The 24,460-nt window shown below is 37.0% G+C and overlaps 1 protein-coding gene across 2 annotated transcripts in view; it reads left to right on the forward strand.

The window, feature by feature from the left end:
* The window catches only part of XIRP2 (xin actin binding repeat containing 2), a 693,081-nt gene that overhangs the window by 381,426 nt on the left and 287,195 nt on the right, over positions 1–24,460 (forward strand). For both annotated transcript variants that reach the window (XM_045033894.1, XM_045033895.1), the window contains one exon: positions 414–833. In XM_045033894.1, coding sequence (XP_044889829.1) covers positions 432–833 — 402 coding nt within the window. In that variant the 5' untranslated portion in view covers positions 414–431. The remainder of the gene's footprint in view (positions 1–413; positions 834–24,460) is intronic.

The following is a 24,460-nucleotide window of genomic DNA, read 5'->3' on the forward strand; positions in this document are numbered from 1 at the left end:
GCAGAAACCAGTAATTTCAAAAGAAGTCCTGAATTGTTACGAACCTTTTAATTTCATATTAGACTTGCTAAATTGCTTTTTCTCAGAATGTACTAAACAATGAATGAACGTTGTCTGAGTTTTACATAGTAAATAATTGGTGGCTGATTTTATAGAGAAAGAAAGGGGGAAAAATCACTTCGTCTTGGTTTTTGTCTCTACTTTTAAATGTCCATGGCTGTACAAACCAGTCCTCTCCATAATCTAATTCTAAGTTAACTGGCAATCTTTGTAGGGTCAAAAGCCAGACATTACATAGCAAAGCTGGATTTCTATACTGTAACACCAACCCCAAGAGCTGGCACTCCAGGTGTTTTGAAAATGCTTCACACACCTGACCGCATCTTTGACAAAAGACACTTTTGATATTGCAGGACAACCTGGAGCCGTCCATGTTCCCGATACAGAAGGGCTCCCTGAACCTCCTCAGGCAGAAGTGGGAATCCAGCGAGTACCACAAAAGTGAGTGTTGCCCTGGAGGTAGTCGTTGCAGGCTCTTCCAGCCTCGAGAAAGCAAATTGCTTGACCCCAAAGTAGAGGGAGTGTCAGCACCTGGACCTCCAGACGCCCCTGGCATGCCCCTCAGTGTAGGAGAGGAGATGTTGAACTCAGAGCGTGAGGACAAGAGTGACAACTCCAGGGAATATCGCCCACCTGAAGTGCTAAAAGAGGATTCCTTGACTGGTCGGCGCAGGATTGAGCGCTTCTCCATTGCCCTTGATGAGCTGAGAAGCGTGTTTGAGGCTCCCAGGAGTGGAAACAGACCAGCTAGACCAGCAGAATATTGCCAAAAGGTAAGGATTGAGAGTTGAAATTTCCAGTTGACAAGCTAGGCCACTAGCTTCACCTGCCGCTTATTTTTAAGCATGTGATGTTTTTTGGTTGCTTCTGGGTGTGCGTGTTTTCCCCTCACCTATACTCTAGACAAATGTCCTGAGGCAGCTGTGTAATATACAGTGTGAAATGTGGCATCCTCTATCCTTGACTTCTTCTATGGTCTATTCAAGTGGGGACTCAATTTCCTTTTACTCCTGCAAAAACAGCTCTGATAGGCTGTTCCTTTTTGTACATGCCTTGTTTCCATAACTAGGTTGCCAGTTCCTTAGAGGTAGGGACAATTCCTTACGGCTTTGCGCTTCAAACATTTAACAAATGGTGCTATGTTTAGCTAGAGCTCAGTGAGGATTTATCCATAATGATAGTGAAATGGAACCGCAGTGAACTAGATTTCAACCTAAAACCTGCCATTTACTTCTAGAGCTGCATGACACTTAACCTTGAGAATGCAGATGTCTTAATCTGCTTTACAGGGATCTCGTGAGGATTATTGATAATATATTTAAACTACTAGTCACAGAGTCTGAAATATTTTGTGGTAGATGATGATCGTGCTTCAGTGATTTTGGTGTACTATAATGTCACATGTAAAATATGTCTATTAGCTAAAGGCGACTTTTAATCAAATGCAGGAAACAGGATTAGCAACATTATTAATGAAGACCACATTTATACTTCTGTTTTCAATTAAAAACAACTGTTTAAATTAGAATTGCTTGAATTTATTGCACCCATTAGGGCCCCTACATAAGAGATAATAATTTAATTTAATAAAGAATTAATAAATGATCTGAGGTTTTCCAGTGGGAAGCAAACTCCATGCTTTGTTAATTTTTTTTTTTAATCTAGTGACACTTATCAGGAAGGCACAGTCCTATTCTTCTTAATGGATAACTAGCTTTCATAAGATTCACAGAAATATAAAATTTTTCAAAATAAATTATTTCCCTAATACTTGTCTCGAGTTTCCCTATTGGGGCATATTTATTATTTACAATGAGACTATTTTTCTATCTCAAGTAACTCAACTTGATTTAATGAGAATAAGGACTATGAAGTTATATTTATGAATGAAGTTATGTTAAAACTAGAGGGCTTCTCAAAAAATGCAACTACCTGCTAATCCCTAATTTGAGAACTTCCTTTCCCTCTTTATTATACAAGCACAATCCTTTTTGTTTGTAGTTGTATAATATCTCTCAATTGGATGTCTAGGTATTAGGGTATGCTTAACATAGATATTTACAATGTCATTTATTTTTTATCTTCATAAATTAAGGAAAGCAAAGCTATAGAAAAGGATTTCTATTTAATATCTGTTGACTTTAGTGTTAACAATTTTGGACATTTACTGAAGATAATTGACAAAAGAAATGGCCAAAAGTAGAAAAATTAATCCTTCTAAATTATGTAATATAACTTATCCTTATCTGGAGTAGGGGTAGCTGTTTAAATGTAATAGTACAATGAATAGAAATGAATATTAGAATAGTAGAAATGAATCAGTAATAAGGGGCTCTGTTTGACATATTGGGTTACTACTATTGGTGTGGAATGTGATTTTGGATCTAGTTCCCATAAAATGATTATGGAAAGAAATAGATATATTAAACCAATATTTAGGTAGTAAAAAGGAGATTTCGTAAGCATGTTTAATACACTGTATTCTAGGTATTCTATGGTACCAGGTCATGAAATGTTTTTTTCTTTAAATGTATGAAGTATGTATTGTGCATTTAGACATTTCTCATCCACAGCAGATACACCTGATTTTTAGAATTGGTTTACATAAATGAGTATTAGGAGTGTTTACAAAACCTATGTAAATTTCATATGACTTCTAGAACAAGGAGAAAGAAAGAAGGAAAAGAAAAATGAGAACCCAGTGAGGAATTAACTTCCTTTCTTCTAATGAACTATTTTGCTGTGTTATTATGCATGTGAAAAGAATCCTAGCTCAACTTAATTTGAAATTGGATAGTTCACACCAAAGCATAGTAATTCCATGCAACTTAACCCTTTGTTTCTATAGATCTTTTTCTTCCTTTTCATATCAGCACTTTGTTATTATTATAAAGTAATGAGGTAATATTTATTTGTATGGATATGCAAACATACTTTAGTTACTTTATAACTATGATACTTATATTTATGGAGACTCTCTATTGAGATGTTGGTGATGTGGGGAAAGGTATTCAATATTTATGATATTAAAATCAAGGACAGAAAATCATTTCAGATAAAGTTCTCAAAACCTGGCAAATCATCTCAGCAATAATAAACAATAAATTGCATTTTGATGTTGCTGTAGAAGGAAACTATTTTTTTTAATGTTTATTTTGTTTTTGAGAGAAAGAAAGGGGATGAACAGAATAAGAGAGAGAGCGGGGTCAGAGGATCTGAAGCAGGCTCTGTGCAGACAGCAGTGAGCCTGATGTGGGGCTTGAATTCACAAACTGAGATTATGATCTGAGCTGAAGTTGAATGCTCAATTGACTGAGCCACCCAGGCACCCCAGGAAACTCTTTAGCAATAGGCATTTGTTTAGAAAAAATTATAAAATTATTGAAGTTCATTGTATAATTGTAGATTTTTTTAATTATGGTATACACACACATACACATATCTGTTTAAAGCATTTTCAGCAAAAAAATAGAAGTATGTCTTTTCACACATAGCTCATTTTATTGAGGTTCACTTTATTGCACTTTGCAGAAATTGCATTTTTTTACACATTGAAGGTTGATGGCAGCCCTACATTAAACAAGTCTGTCAGCACCATTTTTCCAACAGCATTTGCTCATTTCATGTCTCTATGTCACATTTTGGTAATTTTTGAAATATTGCAAACTTTTCCATTATTATTATTATATCTGTTACGGTGATCTGTTGTCAGTGATTATGACTTGCTGAAAACTGATATAATGGTGAGTGTATTTTAGCAATAAAGTATTTTTTAATTAAGGTATTAATTTTTAATTAAGTTATTTTTTAAGACATAATGCTATTGCACACTTAAAAGACTACATTATGGTGTAATTATAACTTTTATGTGCACTGGGGAACAAAAAAATCATTTTATTTGCTTTATTGGAATACTCATTGGGTCACAATGTTCTGGAACCAAGCCAGCAATATCTCTGAGGTATGTTTGTATTTATTTAAAAATGTTCATTTAAGGGGCGCCTGGGTGGCGCAGTCGGTTAAGCGCCCGACTTCAGCCAGGTCACGATCTCGCGGTCCGTGAGTTCGAGCCCCGCGTCAGGCTCTGGGCTGATGGCTCAGAGCCTGGAGCCTGTTTCCGATTCTGTGTCTCCCTCTCTCTCTGCCCCTCCCCCGTTCATGCTCTGTCTCTCTCTGTCCCAAAAATAAATAAATGTTGAAAAAAAAAATTTTTTTAAAAATAAAAATGTTCATTTAAGGATTTTTTTTTGAAAACTGTTAATTGAGAAAAGAAACTGAAAGAGTCAATATTATTTTCTATAAGTATTCAAGCTCATTAGAGAAAGATTATATCACCCCTCCTCCTCAAAATATTCAGTGAATTCCAGAGCTTTAAAAAAAAACAATTTATCTTAATATGATTGCAGTGAAAATTGATAAGAACTCTTTAAAATAATTTTGTCTCCTGACATTTTATAATTTCTAAAGAGGGACATAATCTTTTGTTATCGTTTCTAAAACACCCTGTAAAGGTAACTTAGAATAAAATTTTAAACTGAAGGTTTTTATGCTCATGAGACAGACTGTAATTCACACAAAAATTCACATAGGCATTATCCCAAATAAATGATATAGAATATGATTTGAAAAGAGTTTTGAAGAACCATGAGAATCTTAAGATTTTAAATCTTGGAGAGAATGGCATACCCACTTGCAATACTAAAAAATAAATTGGTATTATATAAGACAATGTATCAGTTAGCATTTACTATGTAACAAACCACCCCAACATTAGCAGCTTTAAACAAGAAGCATTCATTATTGCTTACAAGTTTCTGGTGAGCTAGGAAGTTCATCCAGTTTTTTCTGGTCTCACTCCTGCATCTATGGTCAGCTTCCAGATCAGCTGGGGTCTGACTTTTCTAGAATGGCTACAGAGCTAGGACAACTCAGCTCTGCCCCATGTGGTCTCAGCTCCTTCAGTGGGTTGTTCAGATTTATGTACATGCCACAGGAGTTTCAAGAAAGAAATTAGAACTGCATGAGGCCTCTGGAGGCCAATGCTCAGAACTTATACATCACTTCTCTATATTCTATTTGTCAAAATAGTCACAAAACAAACCAGATTAATAATGTGCTAAAATAGGCTTGATGGGAGGAATTGCAAACTCACATTTGCAGAGGTAAATGGATACAGGAGAGAAATAATTATAGCCACTTTGCAGACAGTCTACCACTGGCAAGTTTACTTAAATACACTCAAGAATCAGGATGTTTTACTATATCATGAGTTAATGCAAACTTTAGGAGGAGAGTCTGACATAAAAAGATCCATGTTGACAACTGTGCATAGACAGAACTCATGCCTTCTTGTTTTAGACTCAATCAACTAGACTGATGATAGTTATCGTGAAAGGCAGAATGCTGGCCCCCCAAAGATGTCCACATCTCTTAAGCCCCAGAACCTGTGACTATGTTACCTGACATGGCAAAAGGGGCTTTGAAAATGTGATTAAGTTAAGGGATTTGAGATAGAAGCGTTTTTCTGAATTACCCCAAGTGTAAATAGTATCTTTAAAAGAGGGAGGCAGGAATGTTAGAGAGTCAGAGAAGGAGATGTGATGTCAGAGGACAGGTAGGAAGAGTGCAGGGATGTAACTCAAGGAATGTGAGCAACCTCTAGAAACTGGAAAAGGCAGGGGAACCAGCTTTCCCCTATAGCATCCACACTTGATCTTAGCCCAAAGGCCGAGAAGCGATCCCCCCCCATAGCATCCAAAAGGAATGTAGGCCTTTCCTTCCTAAAGTCAGACACCTTGACTTTAGCACAGTAAAACTAATTTCAGACTCTGATCTCCAAAACCGTAATTAATTTGTGTTGTTTTAAGACATTAAGTTTGTGGTAATTTGTTACAGCAGCAATAAGAAACTAATACAGTTATTTTACAGAGTCTTCAAATATTGTTAAAGAATGGTTGTGTAGTATGTGATTTTGGACTTTTCTTCTGTTCTTACATGATGAACGTATTTCTGTATTTCAAAATCAGATCTTTGACTTCCTTCTATTTGTAGTTGGTGATACGAATGCTTATATTATTAAGTAATCAAGAACATGAACAAATCTTAGTTTCGGATGATCTGTATTTGATAGGCAACACATACTCACTTAAAAGGGTGAATTTACCAGAAGAAGGGGGAGTTTGGCAAAGGAGAGAGGGAGGGAGGGAAGGAGGGAGGGAGGGAGGGAGCGAGGGAGAGAGAGAGAGAGAGAGAGAGAGAGAGAGAATATTATGAAGGCACAAATAAAAACAAAAAGTTTAGGGGTGCCTGGGTGGCTCAGTCAGGTTAAGCGTCTGACTTCAGCTCAGGTCATGATCTCACGGTTTGTGGGTTTGAGTCCTGTGTCGGGCTCTGTGCTGACAGCTCAGAGCCTGGAACCTGCTTCAGATTCTGTGTCTCCCTCTCTCTCTGCCCCTCCCCTGCTCACCCTCTGTCTGTCTCTGTCTCAAAAATAAATAAAAACATAAAAAACAATTTTTAAAACAGAAAGTTTACAGGAGACACTTATTTCAATTCATGTTACTTCTGTGGCTAATGTACTTTATATGGAGTATATGTGTATTTTTAAAATAAAATCCACTAAACTCCACCTAGTCAGTGCTGAATAAGAGCAGTATTTAGACTAACTTGGAGCATAGCCAGATGGTATAAGTTCCTCCTTCTTTCTTTCAAGCTCCCAGTTGCTGTCGACAGCACTGGGACTGTAAGACAACTGAATAAGCTCCCTTAAAGGATCGCTTCAGCCTTCACTACGACCCCACATTAAATTAGGAGCTTCTTGATTCAATTAATTAATTTTGCCATTTTTCATTCATGTTTTTAGACACAAAATGTCAAATTATTTGATTTTCAAAATAGATTACTTAAATAACTCATCTACATTTCTTTTTTTTAATTTAATTTATTTTTTAGAATTTACATCCAAATTAGTTAGCTATAGTGCAACAATGATTTCAGGAGTAGATTCCTTAATGCCCCTTACCCATTTAGCCCATCCCCCCCCCACACCCCCTCCAGTAACCCTGTTTGTCCTCCATATTTAAAACTCTCTGATGTTTTGTCCCCCTCCCTGTTTTCATATTATCTTTGCTTCCCTTCCCTTATGTTCATCTGTTTTGTCTCTTAAAGTCCTCATATTATTTTTGTCTTTCTCTGACTAATTTCATTTAGCATAGTACCCTCCAGTTCCATCCACATAGTTGCAAATGGCAAGATTTCATTCTTTTTGACTGCCGAGTAATACTCCAGTGTGTGTGTGTGTGTGTGTGTGTGTGTGTGTGTGTGTGTGTGTGTGTGTGTGTATACATGCCACATCTTTATCCATTCATCCATCGATGGACATTTGGGCTCTTTCCATACTTTGGCTATTGTTGACAGTGCTGCTGTAAACATGGGGGTACATGTGTCCCTTCGAAACAGCACACCTGTATCCCATGGATAAATGCCTCATAGTGCAATTGCTGGGTCGTACACCAGACTCATCTACATTTCTAATGCACAGTTGTGATCTTTCTCAAAAACCACACTCACTTGTGCTATCAGGTTGAATTTACCTCATGCCCAAAGAGAGACTGTTTCTCCCTTTTACTTAAGCCCTTGAAAACAGACCATTCAAACATGAGCTGGACTCAATCAAAAGAAAAGGAAATACTCACTATATTTTAGTTGTGCTGTCTCATAATGCATGGATTCAATCTATTGTATAATTGAAGGTTTGCAGGAGAATATGAAGACGCAAGGCTAAGGGAATGTGGACCTACATGGGCATCAATGATTAAACAGGATATAAATAATTAAATATGGTATAGTTTCCAGAGTATGCTATTTTCATTCCCTCCAAGGATCAAAGCCTCTGGTTTTTCATTTAATGGCCAGTTTGTCATCTCCTACTTTGAGTTCTGCATAAAATCAGATTTTTAAAAGTACAGGTGAATCAACAATTGCAGTTTGGCTGCTACTACACAATCATTCCATTAGATGCTTAAAGTTACATTTGCTCCCTAAACCCAGGCATGTGGGAACTATGGGCTTAGTTTACCTCTAATCTCAGAGCAAGAAAGTTTCTTTTCAGACAGTTACGTGTCACAGCCTTCTGACTCTCCATCTCCTGCCCTCCTCTCATGTGAGGTTTCTGAGGTAATCTCTGCCAAGCATGATGTATTTTGTAAAGGCTTTTTAGCAGGACAGAGGTTATTACGATCTTGAAAATTATTACTGAAAAATCTGTCCACCAAACTAAAAAATAGAGAGCTAAGTATTTTTTTCCCCTGGGGGGGGGAAATTTGATGAAATAAAATATTTTTTCTTTACCTGAAAAATGGGCAAGTAGTTTTTTATAGAGCTGAAGTAAATACTTTAATGAGAGAGATAATTACTTTTTATTAGAGAAATATAAAGAATAATAATTTTCATTTTTGCATATAGTATAAGAACATAATATTTGGTGACAAAGCATCAGTTGAAAGCCTTGGGTTCGGCCACTTCTTCATCATATAAAATTGAGTGAGTTATTTCACCTCATTAATCCTTGATTTTCACATCTATAAAATGAGGAAATTAATACAGCACAAGATTTTTGTGAAGATAAAGTTATATAGCACCTGAAGGAGAAGACGTATTTAAGAGGTAGCACCAAATAAAATTTAAGAAATTGCACCAATGTAGCACCAAATGGGTATTTATTCTATTTTGTCTTCTCTGGTATCATTTCTGCAACTTAGTACATGCCTTTGGGGAAAATATTTCATCTCAATGACTTCTGTTTCCTCACCTATAAAGGTAGAGGCTTACACTCTATGGTTTATAAAAATGGAAAGGTGCTTCAGGCAAAGAAGTTTTTATTTCGCATGTGACAACACCTTAGTCTTTTGCAAAGACCCCACTTAGAAGGGCTTTCATTGAATATTCAGTGGAGTAAATTCTAATGAAACTTTCCATCATGAGTTATAACCCCATTTTGAGATGATGAGACAAGGGGCTACAATCTGTTAAATTATAGTTTTCCAAGCTTTATTAAAACCCTAAACAGAGATACATTGCCACTTTCATTGCCCTTTCCAGTTAATAGAAAAAGTCACTGCCACTTAGGGACTCCAAATCCAAAGTCAAGAGAGATGAGGCTTACATATTATAAAAGTGTTTATTGTATTCACATTCACATACACAAAGACCAAAGACACCACAAGGACAGGAATGTTTCATTTTATACAGGTTTTCTTAGTGGTGTAATTTGTTGTTGTTTTTTCTTTCTAATATAAGTGCTCTTTGCTTGTTGTTATTGTTTTTTCATCCATTTATGTTTTTTTTTTTAATTTTAGTGCCTCCTGTCCAGTGCTTTATGTTAGCTTGGGGGGGTGGGGTGGGGGCACAGCTCTGTGATCAGATGGTAAACTCCCAACTGAACCCGTTTTTGCATGGCCTTAAAGACTTCCGGAGGAAACTGCCATCTCACCTCATTCATGTCTCACAGTGATACAGGTAGTCACAATATGACATTGTTAAAGAGTATAGTGCCAGTAACCACAGAAAGATTGTAAGCAATATTGACTCACCTTCAACTGGGAAAATTGCTGTCAGTTCATGGATTGACATTCTTTGACATTTTACTTGGAAAACTAGTGAGAGTTTTCACCCTTTGTTGTAGGAACACTGATGCCAGCCCTGCTGCCTCTGTTGTAAACCCACTTTTTTTTACTCGTCCTATCTTCCCCAGATGTTTACCCAACATTTCTACTTACTGACTGAATTCATTCAAGGAGTCCCACGTATGACTCTTTTTCCCCTTCCATGTCCTCCCATTGCTGATTTTCATACTCAACCAGGTTCTTTTGGAGAATCCTCTCACCATAAGGAAAAGCTAAAGAAGGAAATAAAGAAAAGAAATTGGTAAAATGCATTGAGAAAGATGATTAAATAGGGAGAATTTTGGGCTTTATTCAGCGCTTTGACCCCACCAAGGGTGATAGAGATGAAGTTCCTGTCACTGAAAGTCCACCAGCAATCCAAAGGTTTTCCTGAAGTAAGTCAACATAGGAATTCCTTCGACAACACCCTGAGAAATAAACTTCCATTTGCTGCGGGGAAACCTGGAAGAGACCAACTTAACTAAGTGATCAAAGTTAGTATCACCATCAATAGCACTACATCTCGATATCATCTACCTCCCGATGTGATATATATTGTTAAGTTCAAAACATCAGTCCTGTGGTATCCTTGCCAAAATTATGTAATCTCAATTTAATCATGATGAAACATCAGATAAATCCACGTAGAGAGAATTCTATAAAACACCTGGCCATGACTCTTCAAAAGTGGTAAGGCCATGTTGGAAAAATACTGAGCAACTGCCATGGATTGGAGGTGACCTAACAGACATGACGATAGAGGTGAGGGTGGACTCTTTCACTGAAAATTGGACCACAAAAGAGGGCATTAGTGGGAAAGTAGGAAAAATTCTAAGAAGGTCTGTTTATTTCCTGGTTTCAAAATTGTACAGTGCTTAAGATATTAAGATTAAAGAAAACTGGACAATTGTTATATGGGAATTCTCTGTAGTATTGCAACATTTCAGTAAATCTCAAGTTATTTCAAAATAAAAAAGTTAAATATGCTGATCTTTGTTGAGGCCTTGCTAGCACTGTAGAGTGGAGGATCATGGTCTCTTTTGTTTGAATTTTTCCAAACCTAACAGATTATGACTCATATCACTTTGTAGAATGTGATCCTTAGCTTCACACCCCTATACGTCTAAAATGTTAAACGTTATCAGCCATTTCTCTCTGCCTATAATTTCAGGATCTCTACAATTAATTATTTTCTTAGCAAGGAGAATTTGGGAAGCCTAATCAGTAGTAGTTCAGAAGCTGAGTATATATATGGACAGCCTTACAGTTAGGTCTGCATTAAACTTATATCCCATTTCCACTCATTGAATTTCACTACATTTTCAGGAAGTTGTTTAGACCTTTAGTTCTGTCTTGACTTGCAGTCTTTCGAAATCACTGCTTCAAGTTCAAGGAACTCCGATCAGCTATTGTCTCAAACTCAAACTTCAGGAGCTACAGCTGTTACCCTTTTGATGCTGATTTGACAGCAAGCTTCAATCTCTATAATATATTATGAACCCCTTCGAAATGCTAACCCTCTATTCAGGGGCTGTAGTCTTTTGATGGATTTCCCAGTTGCTTAGGAAGTATGTATGTATGTATGTATGCATTTATTTTCCTTCTGCTTTGGGTTAGACCTTTTGATGGCTAACTTCCTTAACTCCCTAGGCTCTCCTTTGTGGTCTTCCTCAGTGTGAACTGAGCACCAGGATTGATATAGTAATGCCTTCTTTAATGTAATTGCCCTTTTTCATTTCTCAAACAAAGTCCTTCACCTGAACTTGGAAATCTGGAAACTTTTGTCAGAGTTGAAGTGCAAATATTTAGCATGGGGTGAAGTATAGACCCTGACAATTCAGAGTGGATGTGGCTCTAACAATCGGTATAGCCATCCTAGTACCCTCTTCCTAGACATCAACCAACTTGTAGACATGCAACCATATCCTTATTTTAGCACCAGCTTAGCACTCACTATATTGTGTATGGAAACCAAATAGTTAACAAATTTTCTTATTTGGAAAGATATTTCTTTGTCTGTTTAATGTGTAGTGGTGAGTTCCAAACACCTTAAAGAAATTCAAGCTCCATTTATGTTTCTCATCTATACCAGCTACCAAATATGATGATTTATGGTACTTAATAGTGTACTAACTTGTTTTATGTCAATGTAAGTCATTTATCGGATGCCATGAGACAAATTGCTCTCAAGCATGGTAATGCATCATAATGCATGCAGTTCTCTTCCCCTTCCCCCATTTGTGAAAACATGTCAGGAGTTTACATTTAAATTAATCAAAATGTTCTGATGTCAACCTTGATTAGATGTCAGAATTTTTATTAATGATAAAGATGTTATAAAATATTTCCATTTCTGATCAAGATGATTTTATAATTTAAGATCTAATCTCTTTTCCATTTGCCTTTATTTTTAAAAGTTTATTTATTTTGAGAGAGAGAGCGAGCGAGCGAGCATGAGTGGGGAAGAGGCAGAGAGAGAGGGAGAGAGAGAGAGAATTCCAAGTAGGCTCCAGCACAGAGCCCCACGCAGGGCTTGAACTCATGAACTTTGAGATCATGACCTGAGCTGAAATCAAGAGTCAGATGTTTAACTAACTGAGCCACCCTGGTGCCTCTCCATTTACCTTTATTTTTAAAAGTTAGGAGTAATTTTTTCCTTGTGTCTTGAAAAATATATTTGAAATTCCCATAGGAAAAGAAATTCAAGCTATGAAAAATAAAAACCAAAAACCAGGAGTTCCACAAATATTCTCCTTCTCTCTCTCTCTCTCTCTCTCTCTCTCTCTCTCTCTCTCTCTCTTACACACACACACACACACACACACACACACATACACACACATGCGCACACACACGCGCACACACACACAGGGGCTTTTTAAAATATTTCATGTTTAAAAGTAAAGTTGAGAAGTTGTGGGATATATGTGTCAATGTCTCTAAAGATATTTATTTATCCAGGAATAGCAATTGTGTTTTTTTCTGAGACATGTTTCAATTCTACTTTTTGGTTTATAGCTATAGTCTTTTTGGGTGCCTATTCATTTCTGAGGTTATCCCTGAATGCCTCCCCTCAGCCTAATGTTGGTCTGCCCTGGGGCCACTGGAGCAAGAGGCTCCATGCTGCTGCTAATGGTAAGCAAGTAGTATAATTGAGCACTGGGTGCCAGCCAGGTATTGTGCTAAGGGCTCCACAGGCATTGCTGCTATTTAATACAACTATGTAAGGATATGAGAACTACCATAATTCTCACCTTACAGCTAAAGGGTGGAGAGATTAAATGACTCCAAAGGTACACCACTGGTACGTAATAGAACAGGGATTTCAACCCAAGTTATCTCAATCCAGAATCCCCAACATTAAAATACTACTCTGGGGGCACCTGGCTGGCTCAGTCGGTTAAGCATCCAACTTCGACTCACGTCATGATCTCTCAATTCGTGGGTTCAAGCCCTGCGTTGGGCTCTGTGTTGACAGCTCACACTTCGATTTCTGTGTCTCCTTCTCTCTCTGTCCCTCCCCAGCTCACACTCTGTCTCTCTCTCAAAAAATAAACATTTAAAAAATGTTTAAATACTATTTCTGAGTGCTGTCTGGATTCAAGTTGTCCATTTTCATACAGGATCTCACAGTCATAGAAATCACAGAATCTCTTTAACTTTGCATGCCACAAACCACATATTCTAAATTCTAAGATACATACTTTTTCAGATTTGTTAACATCTTTGAATTTAGCATGCTTCTTATTATCAATGGTATTTCATAGTTTGTCAGGATTCCCCCCTTTCTTACAGGTACATAAAATAATGTCATTTTGCTTTTGATAAACTATAGCATAAATAAAATATATATTTTGAATAAATACACTAAAAAGTTATTGAATGTTAATTGTGTGTCAGGAATGTACTAAATACTTTAAATACATTTTCTCTTAATTTTCATAACTTCTCTATTAGTGAAAGCTATGTCAACACCACCATTATACAGATAAGAAAATAGAGGCTTTTGTCTAAGGTCTTTCTGTAAAGTAGTTCAAAAAGGAATCTAACTCAGAAGCCTTAGTTTTAAATGTTGAAGAGTTAGTTTTGTATTATGCCTATTTTGTTAATGGGTTTAGAGTAATCTAGAATTTTCTACTTTAATGAACATTTAACTGTGTGCAAAATAACTTCCACATTAACAAGGAGCTTTACAAAGAATTGAAAACAATCATGGTGGCTTATTTGGTAGGAAGGATAAGTGTTATATTTAACTTATTTCTTTCTTCTTTTAGGGACTGGGAGTGGAAGCAGAGATTAATATAGTATAACTTGACCCAAATAAAGATACTTAGATATATTTGAAGGAAAAGAGAGAGAGAAATACTTTTTTTAAAGAAAAAAAAAACTTTGAAGTTTAATACTCATTAGAAGGCAAAATTAATTCTCCAGTTGACCCAATCAAAATCTAGAGAAAAAGTTTAACCCTGAGAATTTTTGAAACCTAAAAGCTGCTCTAGCAGCAGAGAGGCAGTCAGAGAGGAGGGAAATAGAAGCTCAAGACTGAGCAAAAACAATTGAATTTAATAAACAAGACTAATCTGCTTTTTCTGTTTTGAATGCTTCTTTTTAATCCTGTGAATTTCTTCCTACTACAGTCACTGAAATTCAGTCTGCTATTTCTGTGGTATCTATTTTTGACTCTATGTAGGTAACACCACCTTATTTATCCCAAATTTTACTCTTCTACCTAAATTCTGTTTGCAAACTTTCAACTTGTTCTGAGAACTTCTACCTACACATTCTTCAACTACTTCAGAATGCCTAAGTCTGAGATCATTATCCTCCACGCAAATCAACTTCTTACCCAAAGCCCATATATTTACAATGGCAACACCTTGTGTGCAATGATGGAGAGCCCTCTCTGGTAGTTTAATTGATCTTGCTCATCTGCCTTCTACCCCCCATTTCTCAATTTCTCTTTTCACTTTTCATTTACCACCTATCCCTTATTACTTCATACCTGAGTTATTACCATACCTGCTGTGATACTGTGGTTTATAATAAGAAGTATGCATTTGATCTTTGACCCTGGGGCACAAATCTCTTAAAACCCTTGGGATTTCCTATGAGAAGAATGATAAAGATAGCTTTTGTTATATCAATGAAGTGACTTTTTGGAAAGCCCTTAGGTAATCTCAGGTTGGGAGGTGGTTGGTGGGGGAGCCAATCATGTGATTAGAGGGTTAGAAGTTTAAATACTCCCATACCAATTTAGGGGGAGGGTCTAGAGGTGGAATCAGTTACCAGTGGCCAGTGATTTAACCAATCATGATTATGTAATGAAACCTCCATACAAACCCAAAAGTAAGGGATTCAGAGAGCCTTTGGTTGGTGCATGGAAGCTTTATGTCCTTTCCCACATTCCTTGCCCTATGTATCTCTTCTGTCTGGCTGTTCCTGAGTTATATCCTTTTATAATAAACCAGTACTCTAGTAAGTAAAATCTTTCTTTGTGTCCTGTGAGCTGTTCTAACAAATTAATTGAACCAAAGAAAGGAGAGGGTCATGGGAACCTCTGATTTACAGCCAGTCAGAAGTACAGGTAGCAACCTGGTCTTATGATTGGCATCTGAAATGGGGGCTGGGAGGAGGAGGTGGCAGTCTTGTAGACTGAACCCTTAACCTGTGGGATCTGATGCTGTCTCTAGATATATAGTGTAAGAATTGAGTTGACTTATAGGACACCCAGCCAGTGTCCCAGAAGTTGCTTGTGGATGTGGGAAACCACACACACATTGGAATTGGGCCCAAGGAACCAAAGACCTTCCTTTTTAGTATCTTAGTCTTTCTAGAGTAAACCCCTTTTGTTGAGGTTTGATCCCAGTAACACAATCACAGACACTCTAATTCCCACAGCGATGGACCCATGTACCATATCATATACTTACGTATGTTATGTATATGCATTCTGTTCTATAGTGCTGCATTATCAATTATGGGGTCACAGGGCACATGTAGTTACTTTAAATTTTAATTAAAGTGAAATTAAATTAAAAATTCATTTCCTTTGTCACAATAGCCATATTTCAAGTTCTTAATAGCTACATGTGGCTAGCAGCTACTGTATCAGACAGCACAGTACAAAGCATTTCCATCATCAAAGACATTTCTATTGGGCAGTATGCTCTAGTTGCTAGTCTATAGGGCTCCACCTTCTCTGTCTGAAATTCTCTGAGTAGCTTCTAAGTGTTCTGGAGTTCCTACTGCTTACTCTAGTCTATTTCTCTGCCTTCCCACTTCATACAAATGCCTCAGGTGGAGAATGCCTTTCTCTTTTTCATTTTGCCCCTAAATTCTCAGAGACACTGTATTGTTAGAACCTACCCAAGCCACAGTGCCAAGGATAGAGAAGACAGTGCAACATGAATCTGCTTACAGGGATTTAGTTGCAGTGAATGCTGAGCATGCTATTGGGACCAGTTGTAAGCCTACATATGACCCAAAAGAAGCTTCTCAAGCAAGTTTGTTGGGTTTTATTATTTAATAAAAACATTTTAAAAGTCTCCTTCCTTCTAGCTTTTGGTTTCATGCAGACAGTTCTCCAGTGGTGTTGTCTTGGGCCCCTTTCAGGTCTATAAGCAGGTTCTTTGGTCTCTTTCTTTTCTTTTCCTCCATGGTTTTTAACAGAGTGCCAAGCACATGGTGGGTTTTAATTAAGTATCTTGGGAATGGGTGGATAAAGAACTGTTGTTAAAAAGAGCTGGCTCTTTCACTGTCTACCATCCAGGTCATCTGCATTAGCAGTCCATCCTTACGACTCAGCTCAAAGGTAACCTTATAGCAACTTTCTAGCCTACACTGCCAATAGTTGTATTCCTTATGCTCATTTTATGGCAGGGGTTTGATAATCTGATGTCCTCTGTCCCTTACATATGGTCATTCCAGCCTAAGCACTTTTGTTACTGGCTATGAGCCAGCTTCTTTAGGTTGGACATCCTATCTTACACTCTTTATGCCTAATAGATAACACTAGTGAAATTGTGCAATAAATAGATAGAAAAGGATTATTGCTCTTTTATTGAACTTTTTTTAGTCTGATGTTACTTTGACATCAAGCTATGTCTGCCAGCCTCCCAAAGGATAAACTGCCTCATGATTCATATTTACTCCATTTTTCTGGTGCATTAGTAGACAGTGGCCTGAATATGCAGTTCGAAGGTGTGTCCATCTCTGTGTTACATAGACTCATGGTAGAGCCTACCTCATGATGCTCACCTACACCTAACCCATGGTCACCACCAGCTCAGAAAGCTCCTTCAGAATGTATTGTGATTGTTGTTTGACCCGTTTTCTACTCTAGAAAATGTAAGTAATAATCAGTTATTATCTACTCTTTTTAAATTATAAAATATTTCAGCCATAAATAAAAGTCTGAAAATATATTCTGCATCTTCTTTCAGCTGTACATCAAAAATTCAGTGATGAGCATATAAAGACTCTTAGGTATTGAGGTTCTTTTTGTGTATGCCACCAAGGAATTGAAAGATATTTTTGGCCAGCAAAAAGTTTTATCTTATGCTAATGTCCAAATTCCCCTTTTCCCTAATATTTCAAGATTGCCTCATAAAACAGAAGATAATAAACTCAACAGATGCAAGACTCAGAATAAATAATAAATATATACTGCATCCCACCACATACACAATTAAAAATAAGCCAACTAGAAAACTAGTTTTCTTTTCTTTTCTTTTCTTTTCTTTTCTATTCTATTCTATTCTTTTCCTTTTCTTGGAGAAAGGAAAAGAGGTTTATAATATGTATACCTAAGTTGAAATGGTTTCTAATACTCTAAATGAAACATTTATAGATATAGTTGTGCCATATCATCATATTTTCTTTCTTATTCCTCATCAGTGAATAAAGCCAAAGTTTTGGTCCCCAAGAACGTTCAGCATGTGAGTTTCTTTGCTGCTAAAAGAAAAGTAGGTAACATTCCTATCATTTCAAAGAGAATGAGGGGATAGAAATGAAGGAAGAAAGCACTGCTAAGAAGCACAGATCCTATTTTCTTGTAATGCCACTAATAATAACTTAGAAGTGGTAGCTAGAGTATAGATGCTGTATAAGCAAAAATAAATCTACACCAAATGGTTTTTAATGCTTGAAAGGTAAAAGTAACTGCAAAGTTAAAATCAGTTTACCATAAACACCTTCTCCAAAGCAGCATATTTTCCCAGAGTTCTCCCCGGAGTTTTTTGGCATATTGCTCAGAAAATGCTTCAATAGAATATATCTAATGAGATCTTTCCCATTCATCATTTTCTACTGAGAGATGCATTTCCAAATGTAGAAATTAAAAAGTATAAATTCCTCTAAAGAAATTATTCCAGTTCCAACTTGAATAGCACTAATAAGTCTTCTCCCAGCATGAGAAGATTATATGGACTTTAACTAGCAAATGTGGTTCCAAAATAGCTAATCATTAAAAACCAGAGACAATCCATTTCCATAAAGATATGGCAATTAAAGTGACTGACATAGAATGGTAAGAATCTTAAAGGAGAAAACTGCCCTCATTGAGGGAGGGAGATGTCATTGAGTCAAGCTCCCTCCAAGGTTGGAATCCATCCTATATCCCAGGCAGATGGCAGCCCAGCTTTCCTTTAAATACTTCCAGTTTCAAGAGTTCATGCTTCTGCAAAACAGTTCTTTCTATTGTCAGATGGCTCTCTTTCTTAGAAGGTTAATCCTCACGTTGAGTAGAATGTATCTTATTGGAACATCCACATTTTGAGCAAGGTTTTGCCCTTTGAAGCAACACAGAATATTTTCCATTTGTTACTGTGGGAAATGACAGGCTGTGTCTAATCTTGAGGGCTCAGGACACAACTTAGCAGTAGGAGGTGAGGTTGAGATATTCCTGAGTGACTTAGGAAGAGTCAAGGCCAAACCTATGCATGACAAGGGCATGATATGACTCAGCACGTCCTGACTAAAGAAAGACAGATGCTCCAAAACCATCCCTCCCTCCAAAAAAGTTGGTCATTAATTAAGAAATCTGTGCTGGGTAGGTCAGCCAATATATTTGAGTATCTTCCTTTGTGGATATTTTAAAAATTGTTGTTTTGTGGTTTTATGCTCTCCTTTTGTTGTAGATATATCAGGAATACATTAGTAGACCCACTTGGGAGTGACAACAACTATGACAGAGACAGATATCATTAACTGTTTTTTGTCCAAGTGTTGCAGTAAGTACGTGGGCTAGGAAGGTAGAGGATTTGACAACTGTGGGTTCCATCCAGCATTTTTATTATCTTTCTTGAGTGCAGTTCATACTTTTCAGAACTGTTAGTACCCTGTGGTGCTGACAAAATATGTCCCTTGTGAGGCTTTGCTTTTTCTGGCTTCAAAACCAAGGCCTTGGGGCAGCTTTATTTGCATAGAGAGATATCAAATGTGTCATTTTCGTGTTTTTTACTACTATTTTTTTAAATTATTTTCAATTACAACTCTAATCACAAGCACACACAGACTAATTTTTAGTTTTGTTTTTGACTGATTATGCTTGCGCACAGCCCCTTCCTTCCCATGACAATTATCTTCTCTATCATTACATGCAGGTTAAGGACCAGGGTTGAAGGATAAGAGGCTTACTAAGTGTTTTCTGCTGCTAGAACCCTTTTCATAGGATTCCAAATAACAGAACATAACCTTTCCTCCAACCCACTCCAACCAGCCAGCCCACACATATCCAATTCTGTTTCTCAGTATCCAGCTCCAAAACACATTTTTTTCCAGTTTTGCTGAAGTATAATTTACAAACAAAACTTTAAGATATTTAAAGTGTACACCTTGATTTGATATATGTATATATTGTGAAAGGATTCCCCCCATCAAGTTAATTAACACATCCATCACCTTACATATTTACCCTTTGTGTGTGTGAGAGCACTTAAGTTCTCTCAGCAAATTTCAATTATGCAATACACTGTTATCAACTACAGTCAACGTGTCAAATGTTAGACCATCAGACTTTATTCATTTTATAACTAAAAACTTGTACTCTTTTACTAATCTCTCCTTATTTTCTCCAACCCCAGCCTTGGCAACCATGTTTTACTGTTTCTGTGAGGTTGTTTTGTTTTGTTGATGGTATTGTTGTTGTTTTTTAAGATTTCACATATATGTGATATCATGGAGTATTTGTCTGTTTCTGTCTGGCATATTTCACTTAGCATAATGCCCTCAAAATTCATCCATGTTGCCACAAATGACTTCCTTCTTTTAAAGGTAAATAATTTTATCACACACACACACACACACACACACACACACGACATATTTTCTTGTTTTGTTTATCCATTGATGGCCGCTTAGATTGTCTCCATACCTTGGCCATTGTGAATAATGATGCAATCAATGAACATGATAGTACAGATACATCTTCAAAATAATAGTTTTACTTCCTTTGGACATATACCCAGAATTGGGATTGCTGGATCATATAGTAATTCTAGTTTTAATTTCTTGAGGAACCTCCATGCTGTTGTCCGCAGGGGCTGTACTTGTTTATATTTCTGCCAACACAGTATAAGAGTTCACTTTTCTCCATATCCTTGATAGCATTGGTTATCTCTTGTATTTTTGATAATACTCATTCTACCAGATATAAGTTGATATTTCATTGTGGTTTTGATTTGCATTTTTCTGATGATTTCTAATGATTAGTGATGTTGAGCACCTTTTCTTGTATTTGTTGGGCATTTGTATGTCTTCTTTGGAAAGAAGTCTATTCAAATTCCTTGTTTGTGTTTTTATTGTTTTTTTTTTTTTTTTTGCTATTGAATTGTGTGAGTTCCTTGTATATTTTAAATATTAACCCTAATTAAATGTATGGTTTGAAAATATTTTCTCCCACTCAGTAGGTTGACTTTTCATTTTGTTTATGGTTTCCTTTGCAGAGAAGCTTTTTAGTTTCATGAGGCCCCACTTGTTTAATTTTGCTTTCGTTGGCTTTGCTTTTGGTGTCAAACCCAAAAAATAATTGCAAAACCAATGCCAAGGAGTTTACTCCCTAAGTATCCTTCAAGGTGTTTTATGGTTTCAGGCTTTACATTCAAGTCTTTAATCCCATTTGAGTTGATTTTTATGTATGAAGTAAGATAGGGGTCCAGTGTTTTTCTTTTACACAAGGCAATCCAATTTTCCCAACACTATTTATTTCCCAATACTCTCCTTTTCCCAATGTATATTCTTGACTTCTTTGCCAAAAATTAATTGACTATGTATGCATGAGATTATCTCTGGGCTTTTTATTCTGTTCCATTAATCTATATGTCTGTTTTTATGCTAGTACCATACTATTTTGATTACCATAGCTTTATAATATAGTTTTTTTTAAATTTTTTTTAATGTTTATTTTTTGAGAGAGAGAGGGACAGAGCATAAGTGGAAGAGGGGCAGAAAAAGATGGAGACCCAGAATCTGAAGCAGACTCCAGGCTCTGAGCCATCAGCATAGAGCCCAACGCAGGGCTTAAACTCAGGAACTGTGAGATCATGACCTGAGCCGAAGTCGGACACTCAACCACTTTTAGTGGGACACTCAAGCCACTCAGGCACCCCTTTTATAGTATAGTTTAAACTCAGGAAGTGTGATGCCTCCAGTTTTGTTCTTCTTTCTCAAGATTGTTTTTGTTATTTGCAGTTTTTTGTGGTTCCATACAAATTTTAGGTTTTATTTCTGTCAAACATGCCATTGAAATTTTGATAGAGATTTCATTGAATCTGTAGATCACTTTCGATCTTAATTGTGATTTATGATGCCAAGTTAAAGAGTGATGAGAGAATAAGATCACTGTTTGATTTAAATTTAAATGAATCAGGGGCGCCTGGGTGGTGCAGTCAGTTAAGCGTCTGACTTCAGCCAGGTCACGATCTCGCGGTCCGTGAGTTCAAGCCCCACGTCAGGCTCTGGGCTGATGGCTGGGAGCCTGGAGCCTGTTTCTGATTCTGTGTCTCCCTCTCTCTGCCCCTCCCCTGTTCATACTCTGTCTCTCTCTGTCCCAAAAATAAATAAACGTTGAAAATAAAATAAAATAAAATAAAATAAAATAAAATGGGATTGTTTAAAAAATAAATAAATAAATTTAAATGAATCATATAAATTCAGAAATTATTGAGGATTCCATAGAGCTAACATTTAAACATTGATTTATGGGGCGCCTGGGTGGCGCAGTCGGTTAAGCGTCCGACTTCAACCAGGTCACGATCTCGCGGTCCGTGAGTTCGAGCCCCGTGTCAGGCTCTGGGCTGATGGCTCAGAGCCTGGAGCCTGTTTCCGATTCTGTGTCTCCCTCTCTCTCTGCCCCTCCCCCGTTCATGCTCTGTCTCTCTCTGTCCCAAAAATAAATAAACGTTGAAAAAAAATTTTTAAACATTGATTTATTTTATCCTTAAAACAAAGGCAAAAATAGTTTATATTTTACCTCTTGATCAGAAAATGAAGTTTTTAGTCTTTTTTTAATATTAATTATTATTACAACGACAATAGTTGTATATATAGTTGTATATAAAACTCCTCTTTTCTGTTCCTCAATACCTTGTGTTAGGCCAGCTCTACTACATGTATTTTTCTCTATATTAAAGGGAGTATAGACTGTACTTTCACATATAATAGGTAGTAGCTATATTTATCAAAAATCTTATTAACTCTGCAGTTAGACAGCTGTCAGCCTACATTCAGTATTGTTCTGTGAAACATCTGAGGGACAGCTTGATATTAGGCATTTAACGCTTTAGTATAAAAGGTTTATATAGTTTTCACTGAGCGATTTAAGTCTGTTTCTAAGTTAGAATTTTACTTTTTTAGATTACACATTCTTCAAGCTTCTGTAATTACTATATGACCAGACATGCATTCAGGAATATTACCTTTTCTATTTTTAGGTATGTTCTGGAAATTGCCATCAAAAAGAACACCAAATTTATATTGCTTTTAGTTTCTAGCATAATTTAAATTTCTCATCTATTTGGATTTAATAACTGTTCCAAGTACAATAACCAACTAACTTTCTACAACTGGCTATTTTTAAATAAATACATTTCCCGATATTCACACCAAAAATATTTATGTATATGTCTAATACCTCCCCCATGTTCTCATGGGGAGAGAACATGTCAACATTTTACATGGTGTCCCAGTGGCTAGCAGGGTGAAAGGTACAGGGAAAACATGCAGTTTATGTTTGTTGAATGAACCAATACACTTTGAAACAATCCTGTGCCTTTGACAATTACATATATAAAATCTGAAGGACAATTACCTGAGCTTATTTGGTTTTCTGGAGCACTCTTCTAATATCTATTTATTTGGGGGTTATGTATTTGCTCATTTCATATCAACAAATAGTTCTCAAATTTCTTTATAAAGGGTTTTTCCTGCCCTACTTACCTTCATCCGTTATTATGACAACAAAAAATAATCTATCATGGTGTGTGTATGGCTCAGTGAGTTAAGCGTCAAACTTTGGCTCAGGTCATGGTCTCACAGTCTGTGAATTTGAGTCCCAAGTCAGGCTGTATGCTGACAGCTCAGAGCCTGGAGCCTGCTTAAGATTGGTGTCTCCCTCTCTCTCTGCCCCTCCCCTGCTCATGGTCTGTCTCTCTCCCTCTCTGTCAAAAATAAACATTAATAAATAGAATAGAATAGAATAGAATAGAATAGAATAGAATAGAATAGAATAGAATAGAATAGAATAGCTACGATTCCAATCTGCTGCTGCCTATCATTTTTCATCATTGCTATTAAAAAGAGTCTTTGAGGGGCATCTGGATGGCTCAGATGGTTGAGTGTCCTACTTCTCTTCAGGTCACTATCTCACGGTTCCTGAGTTGGAGCCCCGCATGGGGCTCTGTGCTGACAGCTTGGAGCATGGAGCCTGGAGCCTGCTCCAGATTCTGTCTCCCTCTCTCTCTGGCCCTTCCGCTCTCGAGCTCCTCTCTCTCTCTCTCTCTCTCTCTCTCTCTCTCTCTCTCTCTCTCTCTCTCTCTCAAAAATAAATAAACATTAAAAAAAATTTTAAAGAGTCTTTGAGCACTAGAGTCTGTTTTACTGTGGCATTCAAAAGGAGCAACAGGGGCGCCTGGGTGGCTCAGTCAGTTAAGCATCTGACTTCAGCTCAGGTCATCATCTCACGGTCTGTGAGTTCAAGCCCCGCATCAGGCTCTGTGCTGACAGCTCGGAGCCTGGAGCCTGCTTCAAATTCTGTGTCTCCCTCTCTCTCTGGCCCTTCCCCTCTTGAGCTTCTCTCTCTCTCTCTGTCTCTCTCTGTCTCTCTGTCTCTCTCTCTCTCTCAAAAATAAATAAACATTAAAAAAAAGGAGCAAGAGACCAACTGTAATAATCTTTGCTTTCATAGCAAACATCCTGTCAATCTGCCTTACATAACAAAATCTTCTTCCTTACTGGTAACTCTTTTTCTTCTAGATCCACATTAACACTAGTGTTACATATGACAGAACAGTCACATTTTCAGTCGACATCATTTCACTATTCAAGCTTTGTGCAGAATTTTTTCCTGACGTGAGTTATCTTGAATGTTTACTTCCTGCCAAAGAAATACAATCTCATTGTCCGAGAATTTACTCAGTGGACAGACTATAGAGCAGAGGAAACCTCAGCCTTGCACAATGTTTTTCATGCATAAAATGTAGCACAGGAGTCTACAAATAAATAAAACAGCAGCTGTCCACTGA

This window comes from Felis catus, chromosome C1 (genome assembly GCF_018350175.1).
Source record: "Felis catus isolate Fca126 chromosome C1, F.catus_Fca126_mat1.0, whole genome shotgun sequence".
Taxonomy (NCBI): domain Eukaryota; kingdom Metazoa; phylum Chordata; class Mammalia; order Carnivora; family Felidae; genus Felis; species Felis catus.